The sequence below is a fragment of the Sinocyclocheilus grahami genome, unplaced genomic scaffold (genome assembly GCF_001515645.1).
Source record: "Sinocyclocheilus grahami isolate Dianchi unplaced genomic scaffold, SAMN03320097.WGS_v1.1 scaffold519.1, whole genome shotgun sequence".
Classification (NCBI taxonomy): domain Eukaryota; kingdom Metazoa; phylum Chordata; class Actinopteri; order Cypriniformes; family Cyprinidae; genus Sinocyclocheilus; species Sinocyclocheilus grahami.
The window spans coordinates 28,720-47,349 of NW_015505698.1; the positions used below are offsets into that span (position 1 = coordinate 28,720).

The 18,630-nt window shown below is 38.2% G+C and overlaps 1 protein-coding gene across 2 annotated transcripts in view; it reads right to left on the reverse strand.

Annotated features, from left to right (window-relative positions):
* Nucleotides 1-1,545: 1,545 nt before the first annotated feature.
* Nucleotides 1,546-18,630, reverse strand: part of ankrd6b (ankyrin repeat domain 6b) — a 29,181-nt gene continuing 12,096 nt past the window's right edge. The window contains exons 2-15 of one of the 2 annotated variants that reach the window (XM_016237582.1): nt 16,075-16,173; nt 13,932-14,030; nt 13,264-13,362; nt 12,641-12,739; nt 9,887-9,985; nt 9,701-9,799; nt 8,944-9,021; nt 8,359-8,457; nt 7,454-7,519; nt 7,071-7,232; nt 6,628-6,780; nt 6,429-6,542; nt 5,573-5,876; nt 1,546-2,736 (exon numbers count right to left, since the gene is read on the reverse strand). In XM_016237582.1, the coding sequence (XP_016093068.1) occupies nt 2,279-2,736; nt 5,573-5,876; nt 6,429-6,542; nt 6,628-6,780; nt 7,071-7,232; nt 7,454-7,519; nt 8,359-8,457; nt 8,944-9,021; nt 9,701-9,799; nt 9,887-9,985; nt 12,641-12,739; nt 13,264-13,362; nt 13,932-14,030; nt 16,075-16,173 (2,028 nt within the window). In that variant the 3' untranslated portion in view covers nt 1,546-2,278. Of the gene's footprint in view, nt 2,737-5,572; nt 5,877-6,428; nt 6,543-6,627; nt 6,781-7,070; nt 7,233-7,411; nt 7,520-8,358; nt 8,458-8,943; nt 9,022-9,700; nt 9,800-9,886; nt 9,986-12,640; nt 12,740-13,263; nt 13,363-13,931; nt 14,031-16,074; nt 16,174-18,630 lie in introns of both variants that reach the window. The other variant, XM_016237581.1, reaches the window with a different exon arrangement.

The window sequence follows — 18,630 nt, forward strand, 5'->3', positions numbered from 1 at the left end:
AGGCAAGTAATGGACTTAATCGTGCACTCTCAGCTAAATATGCAATATGTTATCAAACTACAACAGTGAAGCAGTTTATATATGAAACAATACAACTTTCACTGTTGTGATGATACGTGAAGTGCATATATATATAGACAAAAACAGTCCTTTATGGCTGATCAAATCAAATAATTCTGTTTCCAGCCAGAGACACTAGACGGATTCTTTTTTTTTTCTCTTCTTCACAAAATCACACAGATGTAGTTTATTAAACATTAATTTGTGACAGATCACACAGCTGTATGATAGAGTAAATAATAATGTTCCCTTTGAAGCAGCTGTAAACAATTATTCTAGTATTTGTACATGTATATATAGACAAAAACAGTCCTTTATGGCTGATCAAATCAAATAATTCTGTTTCCAGCCAGAGACACTAGACGGATTCTTTTTTTTTCTCTTCTTCACAAAATCACACAGATGTAGTTTATTAAACATTAATTTGTGACAGATCACACAGCTGTATGATAGAGTAAATAATAATGTTCCCTTTGAAGCAGCTGTAAACAATTATTCTAGTATTTGTACATGTATATAAAAAAACTAAACATGGTCATTACATATTAGTTGTTAACATTTGTCAAGACAGTCAAAAACTATTTGATTTCATAGTTCAACATCAAAAGTCACTGGCAAAGACGTCAGTTTGAAACCATGATTATTTTACATTTTGATCATTTCAACAATACTTAAAACAATCTACACATTATAGATCAGTCTTCATGGAGCAGTGTGAGGTTAAGTGTCGTTCAAGCTCACAGCGCTGAAAGAATAACCAGCATCTTAAATCTTAAAGGGGTCATATGATGCGATTTCCAATTTTCCTTTCTCTTAGGAGTGTTACAAGCTGTTCGTGAATAGATAAGATCCCTGAAGTTGCAAAGACTAAAGTCTCAAAACCAAAGAGATATTCTTGATAAAAGTTCAGTCAGCCACACCCCCCTAAAACGGCTCGTTCTAACACGCCCCACATATCTACCTCACTATGTGGGAAGATTTGCATAACGCTGCCCAAATGTTCACGCAAAGAAAGAAGGCATAACTTTTATTCTCACTCTAGTATTGTTCAAGCTCACAGCGCTGAAAGAATAACCAGCATCTTAAATCTTAAAGGGGTCATATGATGTGATTTCAAGTTTTCCTTTCTCTTTGGAGTGTTACAAGCTCTTGGTGCATAAAGAAGATCTGTAACATAAACATTTCATTAAACCAAATAATGTTCTTTTTAACAATGTCATATGACCCCTTTAAAAATCAACATAAAATGACATTCGTGTTTGATTGGATGGTGAAAAGTGGGCCTTTCATACCAGATCACAGCTAGAGTTCAGTGATTTTCATCTCTACACAACACCAGCCTCAAAACATAGAAAGGGACCGAGTTTTTTCCTGCCCATGCATTCTGAATGTTTTTAAAGTAATTATTAAAAACTGTTAAATTAGATGACTTGCCTACCAAATGAAACATTGACACATGCAAATCTGTTACAAACACTTATTTCATCGTGTGTTCTTGTACGTTCCCTACGAACTACATCAAAATCCTCAATGAAACATCACAGGTTAAGACATTTCATTTTGTGCAATAAAGACCATATACAAAGACATAATACTTGCTTATATCATGGATTGTGTTACTTTTATTTGTCAGTCTTCACTGGTTTTATATGATCTGGCAAACCTCCAAAGTAGTGGCAAAATGTAGACACTTTCAGCTAATTTGAGTACTAGTACTGGAATAAATGTGTTCATGCCTTATACTTAATTAAGAATCCACATTTAAATTATACAGTATATGTTAAGTTTTTGCCCTTTTACAATAAAACAGACTTATCTTAAGCTTGAACGGATCTTTGGCAGTGACGGTAACCCAACGCAAGCACGCAAACGCAGACACAAATTTGTGAACAGGGCTCTGACAGCATGTACATGAAGTGCATTCTTGTGTTACTCTGGCGGCAACAAGCCTCAGCAGACAGTTTCTGCTAACAGTGCTAAGAATGCGACTGCCCTCCATTATGAATTGTGTGATGGCAAAGGAAATTAAACTTGTGTAGCTTGAAGTGTTTGAGTTAAAGTACTTGCAAAGAGAATGTTTCGGCTCTAAATCTGTTTAGGTGCTACTTCTCCTGACGCTTGCTGCTGCAGTGTTATCTTCATGTGTTAGCTGCTCTGTTGACCTTCACTCATCCATCCGGACGTTACAGTGTCTGCTACACCAGTGTTACCTTCTGTACTAGCTCTGCTCCTGCTTGTTAGTCCTCAGCAGTCGGAGTTCATCCTCAAGGTAGCTTATTCTGTCCAGCAGAGCGGCTCTGTCGGCCTGGGCTCTCTGGTTGGCCTGCCAGCGTGCTTCTTCAATCTTGCGTTCATACCAGCGCTCCATCTGCAGAGTCACTGCCTCGAAAAAGTACTGCGTAACCTCCAGCGCGTGCATGTTTTCCCGCTCCTGGGCGAAGGAAGCCTCGGCAGTGTGCGTCAAACTCGTCATGGTTTGAGCGTTGTGTTTGGTCTTTGCTCTTTGTTGGGTGCGTCTTTTAAGGTTCCTGTGCTCGCAGCACTGATTGGGGACAGGTCTCAGCTCCTGAGGCTCATCTTGCGCTCGGTGAGGGTCACTACAGGCCCGGGATCGTTGCTTAGGTCGGACTATACAAGGAGACTGGGGTGCAGATTGATTCTGCGCTGACTGCTTATCTGAAAAGACGGAACAGCTTCAGAAGGTTTGCAGCATGCACATTGACACAAGCACCAGATGCAATTGGTAAATAACAATAATCTTAATACCATGGACTTATTATAAATGAAATAAGCTTTGCTACTTAATTGCAACAATGCTGCACACACAAACTTTCTCACAAACGCTCTCTAAATAATTCAAACAAATGTTATAGTTAATTTGGAGTAATTCAGCATTGCATCAGTGTCTCAGCAATGGATGCTCTGCAGTGAATGGGTGCCGTCAGAATGAGAGTCCAAACAGCTGATGAAAACATCACAATAATCCACACAACTAAACACATCCATCAGGAAGACGCTTAAACCATTGCTTTTGGCTAAAATACGAGTCCTCTATCTATATTTCTTTCTCTAGAGAAAAAGTGTTCTTGTCTGAATCAGGAGAGACATACGCACAGATTAAACACCCTTTAGAAGACAAAACCATCCAAAACTGGATTTTGATGTGAGAGAACATCAGGGCATGATGGATTTCTTTATTGGAGGAATCATTATTATGGATTATACACTCGTATTTTAGCCGAAAGCAATGGTTTGAAGGCAAACATGCCTTAATGATGTATTTGTTTCTTAAAACATGTAGCCTTCACTACACAAGATATTAACTGATGGACTGGAGTGCTGTGGATTATAGTGATGTTTTTATCAGCTGTTTGGACTCTTATTCTGACGGCACCCATCCACATCCATTGCTAAGCAAGTGATGCAATGCTACATTTCTCCAAATCTGATGAAGAAACAAACTCATCTTGAATGGCCTGAGGGTGAGTAAATGTTCAGCAAATGTTCATTTTTGGGTGAACTACTCCTTCAAAGTGGTCAGAATGCTAGATCTTACAAGCCGCTGTGCATCTGGATGTTCTTTAGCTCTGCGAAATGCATTAAAACACCTAGTCCTGAATGATCCTTTACTTAACTAATGGTGAAAAAATGACTTCAACCTATTTTTGAAGAAGAGCTTGGAGAGGAATCATTCACTGAATGTCTAGATGCTAAAAACATATCTCTAGACCCCTGCATTGATGTTTTGGGTTCTTACACTTTTTCCAAATTCAAATTCAAGCACTTTCAAGCTTTTCCAGCACTTTAAACTGTGGTAAATTACACACACACACACATTTGAGTTTTTCACTTTAAATCAGATGTTATTGTACTATTAAAAACCACCAGCCTGGATTGCATATAACATTGCATAATATAAATATCCAACATAAAGTAGGCTATATAAATTATATATATATATATATATATATATATATATATACAGTGGGCACGGAAAGTATTCACACCCCCTTAAATTTTTAACTCTTTGTTATATTGCAGCCATTTGCTAAAATCATTTAAGTTAATATATATATATACCTGCATAAAATAAATGCTGTATGAGCGGGGTAGGGCAATATCTATGGTATCATATTAAACCATAAAATGACTGCAAAAAACATGAAAACACGATTTGCAGTTCAAAAACAGGTTTTCACAAATAGAAAGAGTTTTGTAAAGTGACAAACCTCACATTTCAGCCTTTAAAATATTTGTAAGAAATAAAGGAAAGGAATGCGCCAAAAGTATAAAGAATTATTCTGTTTCTCAGCGGCTCTGGTGGCAGAGCATGAATTAGCATTTTCAATAAGCCCGTCTGCTGTTTTTTTTTCTTTTCTTTTTTTTTCTCCGAACAAAAAGCTAATGTGCCTTCAAAAATCTAAAAAATGTACACAGTATGATGTGTGTGTGCTTTAAATTAAATTAATTCTGCTAAATTAGTTAAACTATATTTTGTTCCGTATTCATTTGTTAATGCCCAAATTTCATTTCAACATTTGCAACAGTTTGTTATATATACACGTGTACAATAAAAATGGCATGAAAATATTCTTATTCATGAAATAAAGGATTTTGTCTGCTATATCCCTCCATATGTGCATAAAGATGTTGCGTTTTGTATATTTTACTTCTAATATCCGTACATAACACATTTGTGACCCTGGACCACAAAACCAGTCATAAAGGTCAATTTTTCGAAATTGAGATTTATACATCATCTGAAAGCTGAATAAATAAGCTTTGATGTATGGTTTGTTAGGATAATAGGACAATATTTGGCTGAGATACAACTATATGATACATTGCGTTTTGTATATTTTACTTCTAATATCCGTACATAACACATTTGTGACCCTGGAGCACAAAACCAGTCATAAAGGTCAATTTTTCGAAATTGAGATTTATACATCATCTGAAAGCTGAATAAATAAGCTTTGATGTATGGTTTGTTAGGATAGGACAATATTTGGCTGAGATACAACTATATGAAAATCTGGAATCTGAGGGTGCAAAAAAATCGAAATATTGAGAAAATCATCTTTAAAGTTGTTCAAATGAAGTTCTTAGCGATGCATATTACTAATCAAACATTAAGTTTTGATATATTTACAGTAGGAAATTTACAAAATATTACAAAAATATTTTATATACAAAATATAAAAAAAGAGAGATAATTTTGACCAATACAATGTATTTTTGGCTATTGCTACAAATATACCCCAGCGACTTAACACTGCTTTTGTGCTCCAGGGTCACATATTTTATGTAACACTTACATAAGCCTTTATCTAAATGAGAACAAACACAGGAAAACCATTAATGCTGCATGCAGTGCTGTCTGTATGTGAGAGGAGCCAGAACATCTGTGTGTGTGTGTGTGTGTGTGTGTGTGTGTGTGTGTGTGTGTGTGTGTAGGAGAAAGAAACACAGCTGAATGTGTGTGTGGCTGTTCATGTCACGAGCGTCATACCCAGTGAGACGCGGTCCGCCTCAATCACATAGTAACCAGCCGATGCATCCTCAGGACTCGCGCTCGCTGCTACAGCCTCTCGTCCATCTTTGGCCTCTGGTTGGTTTGTTGATGGAGAGGAGCAGGCTTCGGCACCAGATGTGTCCGGTACAGCTGTGTGGGAACGGGGTTTACAATCTGAAAGCGTGTCGGTGAGGGACGAGGAGCGCCTTAACTTTGTGTTGCAGCGATCACCAGAGAGACGCGTCTCCAAACTTTGGATTTTCGAAAGGCACCAGCTCTTGAGATCGTTGACCACTGACGCCTGCTTACAGAAATCCAAAGATTAGCCCATGCCCACTAAAAACCAGATATGTGACAAAGATTTATACACCATCTGAAAGCTGAATAAATAATCTTTCCATTGATGTATGGTTTGTTAGGAGAGGACAATATTTGGTCGAGATACAACTATTTGAAAATCTGGAATCTGAGGGCGCAAAAAACTCTAAATTTTGAGAAAATCATCTTTAAAGTCGTTCAAATGAAGTTCTTAGCAATGCATATTACTAATCAAAAATTACGTTTTGATATATTTACGGTAGGAAATGTACAAAATATCTTCATGGAACATGATCTTTACTTAATATCCTAATGATTTTTGGCATAAAAGAAAAATCTATAATTTTGACCCATACAATGTATTGTTGGCTATTGCTACAAATATACCCCAGAGACTTAACACTGCTTTTGTGCTGCAGGGTCACATATTATTCCTTTTACATCTAGAGAAAAAAAGCAATCTGTTTCTCATGCATGTAAAATAGGGTTTATGCCAATACGATTATCTGCATGAATATTTATTGGTGAATATTACCTGTCTTTTTTCTCCTTCCAAGCGTTCTTGTATGGCTCGCTTGTCGATGCGATGTAAACATTCAATCCTCTCAGCAGACACTCTCTCTAAAGTGATCTTATCTAGAGCTCTGATCTGAAATCGCAAACACACAATAGTCATTCAGATGAAGCTCAGACACTTATGCTGGCAGGGCTGGTGAAGTCTAGGCTGTATGCACCTGATGTTTGTTCTTGCGCTCCATTTGGCCCATCTTGCTGTTCATGAGCTCCTGTACAGTGTGAATCTCTGACTGCATCTCCTCTTTAGTGGCCACGAGCTGATTCTCCAGTTTGTTAATGAGAGGTTCACACCTGCAGCCATTCAATGGGGCCTTTAATGGAAATAACACATATACATCAATAATAAGTCAATAATACATTTAAAGGGGTCATATGATGCGATTTCAAGTTTTCTTTTCTCTTAGGAGTGTTACAAGCTGATTGTGAATAGAAAGATCCCTGAAGTTGCAAAGACTAAAGTCTCAAAACCATTCTAATAGGTTCTATTTATCAAATTACTTTTAATTTTTTTCTGTAATTTTTAACCTTTGAAATGTATTTATTTCTCAATTAGCATTCTATTCAAAATCAGTTTAATCTGAAGGTGAAACGGGTTTCTCGCCTGCATGATCTTGCCGTCTTTGCCTCTGTAGAGAGTATAGAGCTGGAATGCTTTGTAGTTATGAGGAGGAGAAGGAGGAGCTGATGAACTCTCCGTTTTACTCTTCTTCTTCTGATCACTGTGTTTACTTTGTCTTCGAATGAGGGCATCTGATGGCGACAGCTGCAAAAAACACACAGCACACAATCCATAAGAGCTCTCGGACTGGTTAGGAGTTTATTCACATGCAAATTCCCATCACTACTGCAATATTAACCCAGGACTCTGCACTCAGCATATAATAGAATTCCCATATTATACCCAGCTCGCACCCTAAACTAGAAAATACATGCATGACGAACCCTCTCTTTGACTTTCTTCTCACTGTTTCTGATTGCACGTGCCTCTGTGTCATTCCGGCGGAGAGAACCGTCACTGCCATGAGTGTCATTCGCAGGAGATACACTGTCCTGCACAAACACAAGAGTGAAGTCACATTATTGACAAAGACCAGCAGAATCTATGGAGCGAGTGGATAAAAGCAGGATGAAATGTGTTATGCAGAACAGAGTACTACTCGTTTATTGTTAGCCACACGTTTTCTTACATACTGTACATCCGAGAGTAATGCCTTATTGAAAAAGAAATGACTGGATGTTGAGATGTGAGTGAGACGTCTGATGTTTTCACCATTTTGATTAAAGATTATAAGGTTAAACAAAATTATAAAAAAGAATTGCATACATGGATGAATTGTTCATAAGATCTATAACATACTTTTTTTTTTTTATCAAGTAGTATTTTTATTTATTGTCAGCTTTATTAAATCCACAAAATGCAGGAATGTGTACAACTCAGACATTTGTATGGAAGCCCGTTTCCGCCACTGAATAAAAAATAAAAGAGGTAATTGCGACTTTTTATCTCACAATTCTGACTTTTTATTTATATATTTGAATTTATTTTTAAGAAATAAAGTCAGAAGTGCGTGATATAAACTCGCAATTGCGAGACATAAAGTAGTTCTACACACAAGACTTGAAGAATGAAAGCCTAAAAGTGTCTTGAGATAGACGGAGTGACTACGGTACAATCAGAATTTGAATTACTGAAAATGTTATTTCACATCTGATGTGTCATATTACTGTGGGAGTATGAATGTTCAATAATTAACCCGCCTGCCATTAATAATTGCTTACATAACATTTAGCCACAGCATGTTTGAACTTCATCTGCCTCTCGTACAGATGCTCATCCGGTTCTGATTGTGTCTGAGAGAGAGAGAAGGAGAGTAGGTTTGCTCCTTTACCTTTCTCGGCAGCATCTCCTCACGTGGGACTGACTGCGCTCGACCCGCAGTCTTCATCTTGTCCCTCCTCTTCCTCACAGTGCGTCCTCGAGTGAAGCTCTACAGACATTAAGTCACATGTTGCTTGTCTTGATTCTTCACTCAGCTAAATTTAAAGCTGAAGAATGTAATTTGGCGCATGTTAATGGGATAGTGCATGCAAATTGAAAATTCAGTCAACATTTACCCAACCTTATGATTTCCAAACCTTTTATTTTTTTGGTGTCCTGGAGGAGAAAGCCATACAGATTTGGAATGACAAAAATTAGTAAATGATCACAGTTTTCAATTTGGATAAACTATCCCTTTTGTTCATCTGGAACATCTTTTTTGCAGCATGTATGTAGACAGAAACACCACATTTAAGATCAATTTATTATTTAAAATTTTTTGCATGTGATTTGAGTCATTTTCAAATGTGCGGTTCCAAATCTGATATTTGGTCAGTTGGTACAATTTACATGTTTTTGTTGTTAAGCATATAATAAAAATCTAAAAGAAAGACCTCTTCCTGTGAATGGCTCGTAAGCGTGTGTGTTTTCCTACCTGTGGAGCTTTGGTGAGCAGCAGCGCCACTTCAGGATTATCATTTTCACGAGCCTGATCGAGGGCCGTCTCTCCCGTCTTCACCCAATAACATACACACACAGAAGAGTCAAGAGCATACTCACACAGATAAATGGGTCATTTCTGCTACATGCCAATAGCAGCTATAAACATCCAGACAATTTAACTAACTTGCCCAGGAAGATTTAGCTAAGAATGCAACGTTCTGTTGCATTATGAATTAAACTCAGAGACATTTTGTGAAACTGTATCAATGCATCATACACTATATGGACGAAAGTATCGGGACACACCCCCTTATTTAGAACAGGCACTTCCAAAACTGTGGCAACAAAGCTGGAAACATAATTCATGCATTCAACAACTGTATTTCCATCTCTGTTGCAACAGTTTTGGAAGCGTCTAAAATGACTGTAGCCATATGTACAGGTCACTGGTGTCTGGTGAGGAGTTTTTGGCTCAAGGTCTGCATTTAAAGTCACACCAGAGGTTTCTGGTCAATCATTTCTTTTTGAACCTTGTCTTATACACAGAGGCATTGTTATGTTAGAATAGAAAAGGGTCCTGTCCAAACTGTTGCTATAAAATTAGAAGCACACATTATATGCTTGAACATTAAGATCTGTACTCATGGAAATGACTAAAGCAGTCAAACCTGTTCATTAGAAGGGGATGTCGCAATACTTTTGGCAATATAGTGTATCTAAGCTCATGCAATATTTCTGAAGGTGCTCACGTTGTTGTTGACGCGGCTGTCGGCCCCAGCCTCCAGTAACATGCGCACAGTCTTCCTGTGATTCAGAGCAGCTGCGATATGTAAAGCTGTGTCTCCTGCCTGAGCATCGATTCAGAATTAGGGATGAATCAGAAACACCTCCAGGATGGACATAATTACAGTTTTAACAATATCTCAAGTCCTTACATGATTTCTTTCAGTCACTGAGCAGATGGCACTCAGGAGCGCTCGGATCACACTCACGTGGTTATATCGAGCAGACACATGCAGACACGTGTCACCTACCTAAACAAACAAGTCAACGTCATTTTATTCAAAGAGCACATTTGTTTCATGTTTTTTTTAAATGACAAACACACAGAGAAAGAAAAGAGAGAGACATACAGTCAAACCAAAATTGATCCGAACACCTTCGACATGTCTCACATTATCACAGCGTATTTGCTATAGTTTAGAAAATGGTAATAAAACATGACAAGAACTTGATAATGTCACATAACTTTGATAGAAAGGTATGTTAAAGCAATAAGCCCCGTGAAGCCGTGGTTTACAGTGAATTTAGAACAGCTAAGGGGCGTTGTCGCGGCGTGCCTAAAACCCCCTTAGCTGTTATAAATTCCCTGTAAACCACGGCTTCACGGGGGTTACTGCTTTTATAAAACGGTTATTCCATATACGCAGTAAGGTTTCATGAAATAAAACAGAGCAAATAAAGTGTAATGATATTAATAAAAACCGTATTCTTCCACCAAACAATGTAGCTCCTCAGAAACAGTTGTGGTTCCAACAAAGTGGTTCCCGAGAAACACACAGAAGTAAACAAAGGTGTGTGTTACTTTGTAGCGTCATTTACAACAGCTTCGAACGCAGCTCAGCCAATCAGAATCAAGGACCGGAACTATCTGTTTTATAAAATGAATTCGGTTGAATAGCTGTCAGCTGTTCAATTTAAGTACATAATTAGATAATACCAATTTAGGTCAACCAATCACCAAGCAATGCTTAATTTTGTTCAGACTGTGGTGTAAAAAGTTCAAACGGCAATTAAAGAAAAACACTTAAAGGGGTGGTTGATTGCGATTTCACTTTTTTATGTTAGTTAGTGTGTATGTTTGTTGCTGTTTGAGCATCAACAATATCTGCAAAGTTACGAAGCTGAAAGTTCAATGCAAACAGAGATATCGTCTTTTAAAATTCTGCCAGTGTAATGCCTACAAGGACGGCTGGTAGGGACTACAACAAGTTACTTCCCGGGTTTGTGACATCACAAACCCAGATAAACCCCGCCCTCGGGAACACGCAGCAAAGGGGGCGAGGCTATGCTGCGCTGCTTTAGAGAAGAGGAAGAGAAAACTAGGGGTGCACGTAAAAATCTGTTCATATATGAATCGGGATTCTGTCTTCTAACGATGGATTCGATAACGCCGCCGCTGTTTAATACAACTGGAGCACATGCCGCTGAGGTGAGGGGCGGGACGGTTAGACGCACTAGAGACGGTTTAGCCAATCACAACACACTGGGCTAGCTAACCAATCAGAGTCCATCGCCTATTTCTGAGGGAGGGGCTTCATAAAAGCAGGAAATCATCAGCGTGTTTCTCAGAGAAGGGACAGAGCGGTGAAGAATAAAGATAAATTATGTGAAAAATAATGCGTTTTTTTACAAACGAAGCATTAACACTGACATCACAAACCCAGATAAACCCCACCCTCGGGAACACGCAGCAAAGGGGGCGAGGCCATGCTGCGCTGCTTTAGAGAAGAGGAAGAGAAAACTAGGGGTGCACGTAATAATCTATTAATATATGAATCACGATTCTGTGTTCTAACGATGGATTCGATAACGCCGCCGCTGTTTAATACAACCGAAGCACATGCCGCTGAGGTGAGGGGCGGGACGGTTAGACACGCACTAGAGACGGTTGAGCCAATCACAACACACTGGGCTAGCTAACCAATCAGAGCCCATCGCCTATTTCTGAGGGAGGGGCTTCATAAAAGAAGGAAATCATCAGCGTGTTTCTCAGAGAAGGGACAGAGCGGTGAAGAATAAAGATAAATTATGTGAAAAATAATGCGTTTTTTTAAAAACGAAGCATTAACACATGTTAGACTGCACCCCATAAACACAATCAAGCCTAGAAAAAAAACTGTGAACCACCCCTTTAAGCAAAACATGGTCAGGTCAAAGTGTCTGAATAATTTTCGGTCCCAAATTTTTATCAGTTTTACTGGTCGTCCTCTGTATGAAGAATTTTTGGTTATAATATGTCACAGTTTACTTTATTTTGCTATCCTCACTTACATAAATGAACTATAGTGTCCTGCACCCCCTAGTAAAAAAATATCAAAAATGATATCTGGTCTCTGAGTAATTTTTGGTTTGACTGTATGAATCAAATAGACAGAAAGAAGAGTTTGATGGTACTTACGCTGTTCTTACTGTCGGGACGAGAGCCTAACCAATCAGAGTCCATCGCCTATTTCTGAGGGAGGGGCTTCATAAAAGCAGGAAATCATCAGCGTGTTTCTCAGAGAAGGGACAGAGCGGTGAAGAATAAAGATAAATTATGTGAAAAATAATGCGTTTTTTTACAAACGAAGCATTAACACATGTTAGACTGCACCCCATAAACACAATCAAGCCTAGAAAAAAAACTGTGAACCACCCCTTTAAGCAAAACATGGTCAGGTCAAAGTGTCTGAATAATTTTCGGTCCCAAATTTTTATCAGTTTTACTGGTCGTCCTCTGTATGAAGAATTTTTGGTTATAATATGTCACAGTTTACTTTATTTTGCTATCCTCACTTACATAAATGAACTATAGTGTCCTGCACCCCCTAGTAAAAAAATATCAAAAATGATATCTGGTCTCTGAGTAATTTTTGGTTTGACTGTATGAATCAAATAGACAGAAAGAAGAGTTTGATGGTACTTACGCTGTTCTTACTGTCGGGACGAGAGCCGCCCAGCAGCAGGACTTTGGAGCTTTGAGCATGACCGTTCTGACACGCCAGATGAAGAGCCGTGTTTCCTGCCTGAGAGAGATTACATGAGCTGATCTCCTGCTCTGTGCTCAACTAGAACGTTCACAGAATTATTCCACATTGCACAAAAGATCCAGATGCCCTCCTGAATGCTGATTGGTCAATACAGCTGTAAAACACCTGTTGACTGCACAGCACCCATGAAGACCAAGTACTGAGTTTGCATATGAGGGCTAGAACTTTTGATGGAAGGATGCCGCTTCATGAATTAATAAAACAATAATCACACTGACATTATTTATTTTTGAATGATGCACTGATTGCTTTATTATAGCTAGGCACTTGAGGCTGTGCTGTATTCTAGTCCGGACTGAAGGAGTTGCATATGCTCCACTGCAACAAAACAAAGCTGCAGGAGATAAATTATGTAACGTTCATAAGCCAAAAGTGCCTCCAAATAACTTTATGTGTGCATTATTTGTGTATTTGCACATATTTACAGTTGTATTAAAATCAGCCAAGCATGCAAATCATTTTATGTTGAGGTTGAGGGTGTTTTAGGCAGTGGCTTTTACCTTGTTTTTAGCGTGAACGTTGGCTCCGGCCTTCACCAGCAGTTTGACAGACTGACTGAAGCCGTGCCACGCAGCCTCATGTAACGCCGTGTTCCCATCCTGAGAAAAACATAGAAAATATAACCACTTTGCGTTTGTAATGTCAAATGCGATACATAAAGGAAACATAAAAAAACAATGGCTGTTCATTATTTTTATACACAAATTTAATTTTTATTTTTATTTAAATGGGTAACATTTTTTAAATGAAATTTTGGTTTTGGATCAATTTGGTTTATAGTTATTGATATACTTATTACTTTCCTCATACATTAAAGAGAAACGTTTATATATAAATAAGGTGCTTAACTGTATGATTGATTGTATAATTGTTAATGGCAACTGATTTCCTTCATAGTTCTGGTCTCTCATTTTACTCCACACTTTTTCACTTAAATCAGTATTTAATGTGCATTTATTTATTTATTCGGCAAGTAGCTGTGTAATAATAATGTACAGTACACTTCAAGTCATCGTCCTATCAGAATTTACTTTCCAGTAACAACCAGATGAGTGTACATTATCCTTAACATATTTACATATCAGCAGTGAAAGTCTCTGTAAACAGATCATTGCAATTCCTGCAATAATAACTCTTATTCTAGCAGAAGTGAATGAGAGATATTTACCTTGTCTTGTCTATCTAGTGCACATCCTTCCTGAATTAGAGCTGAAATAACATCAGCGTTTCCCACCACAGTCGCTCTGTGTAACGCCGTCTGGTCACCCTGATAGCAAAAAAAAAAAAAAAAAAAAAAAAAATATATATATATATATATATATAACCGAAACATCAGTCAGTCTGTGGTGATTCTGGCTGCACAGTGTGATGCTTATGAAGTAAGTATTATAGCACTTTAAGAGGGAGGTGTGTTACTCTCACTGGCTCCTTTGCCATTGTGCAAAGGGAGCTCACATTTCCTATTATAAAACAATAACCAGTCTTTCCTATAGACTTATGATTTTGGTCCATTTCAAGTTGAAAAAAAAAATGATGCTGTTAAAACATGCTGCACTAGATTCAGAACAGCAGTGCAGGAACCACTGTTTAAGATCAACATTTCTCTGTTTTCAGTTTGCTGTAGAGCACTAAAAGACTATGCTGGCATCCGTCAAATCACGATACTTTAGAAATGTAGAAAACAAAATAAACAACAAAAATGGCATGGTTGCCCAACACAGACAAGGTTTATGGAAACACGTTTGAGTTTGCATTGTGGAATATCACCTGCCCTAAAGGTCGAGACACAAGGTGAACAACAAAATACCAAAAGTATCAGTTTCAAAAGACCTGTGCTGTGGTCTGTTCCTCATTCGTCTTCTGACTTGACATATAATGCATGAGTTATGGTAGTTTTATGCCTTGTCTTGAGTTACTTCAAGACTTCTCCTTTTGTGTTCCACAGAATAAAGTCATATGGGATTGGAAGGACATGCGGGTGAGTAATTCGGTGACTAAACTGACTTTTTTTTTGTGAATAATTTCTTTATATGTACACAGACATTTCTGACACTTTAGTTGACAATTGTTCTGGTCACACTTTATTTAAGGTCCAATTCTCACTAACTATGACTTTTGCCTCAATAAGCTACTAATTTGCATCTTATTAATTGTTAGTAAGGTAGTTGTTAAGTTTAGGTATTGAGTAGGATTAGGGATGCAGAACATGCTCATTATAAGTACTAATAAACAGCCAATATTTTAAGAATAGGCATGCTAATAAGCAACTAGTTAATAGTGAGAATTGGTCCCTTTACCAAAGTGTTGCCTCCTTTTCTCATATGTGACCCTGGACCACAAAACCAGTCATAACGGTCAATTTTTTGAAATTGCTGAATAAATAAGCTTTCCATTGATGTATGGTTTGTTAGGATAGGACAATATTTGGCAGAGATACAACTATTTGAAAATCTGGAATCTGAGGGCGCCAGAAAATTGCCTTTAAAGTTGTTCAAATGAAGTTCTTAGCAATGCATATTACTAATCAAAAATTAAGTTTTGATATATTTACGGTAGGAAATGTACAAAATATCTTCATGGAACATGATCTTTACTTAATATCCTAATGATTTTTGGCATAAAAGAACAATCAATAATTTTGACCCATACAATGTATTTTTGGCTATTGCTACAAATATACCCCAGCGACTTAACACTGCTTTTGTGCTGCAGGGTCACATATGTGACTCTGTTTGAACAGCACAAACCACATGGAGTCTGATCTTTTTCATTCTGATTTGTGCCACTTTCATATGTGGTCCTAAATGAGATACAGCTCTGATGTTTTGCAGTGCAACCTCAGTCTCAACAGTCAAATCAGAATTAGGTAGTCAGTGAAGGGACAGTGAGGTGCTGAACTCATAAGTATTACGGTGACAGCTCTATACAAGCAAAACACGAGGGTCGTATCGTAAATATTTAATAGTTTTGCTCTCTTTCCCCTCATTCTCGTCCTCCTGATTGCCTGTGCGCAAATTCACTGGCGACCACGGCACATCATCTTACAAATGAATGTGTAAACACTGACTTAAGTGGCCTGTATATTTACTTCTGTATAACAGCGTACCGTCTTTGTTATCGTTCTTTTGAGGACTGTGTGAAGAGTCATATTTGATACTGACCACATTTAAAGGACAATGTGACTAACCAAACAAAAAGAAAAATGAGAAAAAATTCAGACTTAGTGTGAACACCAATGTTCTCAATGATTGTGAGCAGATCTATGTGCTTTCTGCTCAGAAGTGAAAATATTGCAAACATGTTATACTCACATCATCCTGAATATCCAGTTCACACCCAGCTGCCAGAAGAATCCTTACAACGGCAATGTGGCTCTTATAGGCAGCCAAATGCAGAGGGGTTCTGCCGTTCTGAGCAAACAACACACACACACACACACACACACACACACACACAAAATCAGGCACTGGGACAAACACAGGCTGAATGATCTGTGAGCCAGTGAATGTGTGTGGGACAAAACACATGACCGAACAGCAAGTGTGACTGTGATGCAAAGCTCAGAATAAACTCTGCAGATGTCTGTTATGAATCCAAATAAGCCATTTGCATAGTGAGTGAGACTAAATAAAATGCAGTACATGAAATAGCCAGCAGGATAAACATCAGTGCTCTTTTCTACAGTTTTAGCCACTGACTAATCTCCCAGAGGACCAGCCTTATGCTACTTCAGCCAAGAAACCATGTCACAAAGAGAAATAATCACATAGCTGTGACTAATGTAACAGACAACACTCATGCCAGGCTGCCTATTTCACAATGTGCGTTGTGGCTGCTGTATTTATAGTGTTAATGGAGCATGCATCAGTCCAGATATTAGATATAATATGATATAAATGTCCTCTCTTAGAAATCTTATGAGCAAAATGATTAAGCTGTTTTTTCATACGAGTCATTCCGTCTCAAATTTTAGATTTTGTTAAAAGTTTTTTCTCTGAAGTTTGCATGCATATAACTCAAGAAGTTCTCTTGAGTTTCAACGTTATTTCTAGTTTCAAACGGTTTTTGATTTTCAGTCAGACATTCTTCTTTAAATGAAATGAAGTATCATCCACATGCAAAGTGACCAACATTTGTTTTTTGACCCCTGAACGTGTGTACAATTGAACAATTTACTTTTCTTGGAGCCATATTGAGATTGCAATATCTCTGAAACTGAACCAAACAGGCCTTAAAAATGAAGATGCCAAAAGGAAAAAATCTAATAGGTCATTAAGACATCTTAAATACTACTTGAGGTACAGGCATGCAAACATTGGAGAAAAAAAATTCAAAAGGTGCTTTATGAATGGTCACCACCACCATATAATGAACAAAGATTGCTCAAATCAACAGACTTTACTAGACCAATCTAGTAAAGTCTACTAAAATCTAGTAAAGTCTGATTTAATCTAGTAAAGCGATTAGTCAACAGAAGAGACGGACGGCAGTGCGTGAGTGTTTTGCTTAATACTTTGTTTGGAGATATGTTGTTTAAATTATTACTTGCTGCTAGGAAGGAATATTTCGTTGTCTACCTATTTCTACTTTGTATTTTTGTTGTAGTTTGTATTTTTGATTGCACTTACTGGTAATTATAATAATTGGTACTGTAGTTTCGATTTGAGCAATTGTCCTGTGATACGCTATTGGCTGTGCTAATTAGAAGGCGGCCACAGCTGTTTTCACTGTAGTCTCTTAGACTGTGTATTTCTTTGATGTCTGTGTACTGACTCGGAGGCGTCAGCGGAAGCGTTCAGCCCTCGTGTTCAGCCTCCTCGGGTGAAGACTGATGAGTGTAAAGACCTGCGACTTTACCGAGCAACGAAACCGGCAACGCACTTAAGTATAATTTTTGACTTCCCTTTACACACTCTTCTTTTCTGTCCTCTCTTTTCCACCTCTATCATGTGTTTCCAAAACATTCCAGTTGTCTCTCGACAACGCTCTAACATCACACGCAGATGGCAACGTAATCTTGCTAACCTGCATCCCATCTCTACATCTTCTACTGCACCTCTTTCTTTCTCTGTGGGTCTCTGGAATTGTTAGTCAGCTGTCAACAAAGCTGACTTAATTTCTGCTTTTTCTTTACAAACCACACTCAGAATCTTGGGCTTGACTGAGACCTGGATTCGTCCAAAAGACTCAGCAACCCCAGCTGCTCTATCTAACAATTTCTCTTTCTCTCACACCCCCGTCATGTTGGCTGGGGTGGGGGCACTGGTCTGCTCATTTCTAACAATTGAAAATACTCAACCCACTCTCCCTATGCAATTACAACTCATTTGAATCTCATGAGATTACTGTAACAGCTCCTATAAAACTCCAGGTTTTGGTAATTTACCACATAATTCTCTAGGAAGGTGCTTAGGAGCTGGATGGGCTGCTCTCCTCATTCCCGGAGGATGGCAGTCCACTTTTAGTCTTAGGCGACTTCAACATTCATCTGGACAAGCCTTATGCTACAGTCTTCCATTCACTCCTTGCTTCATTTGATCTCAAACGACATACCACTTCAAGCACGCACAAATCAGGCAACCAACTTGACTTAATTTACACACGCAATTGTATTGCAGACAACATTTTGGTAGAACCCCTACATATCTCTGACCATTTCTTCATTACATTTAAACTACATTTTGCTACCTGTGTGCCACCAACCCCTATACCGGTTACTTTTAGACGAAACCTACGCTCCCTTTCACCCTCCCATCTTTCCTCTGTAGTATCCTCCTCTCTTCCCTCACCAACCCATTTCTCATCTTTGGATGTGAATGCAGCAACTGACACTTTATGCTCTACTTTAACCTCTTGTCTAGATGATA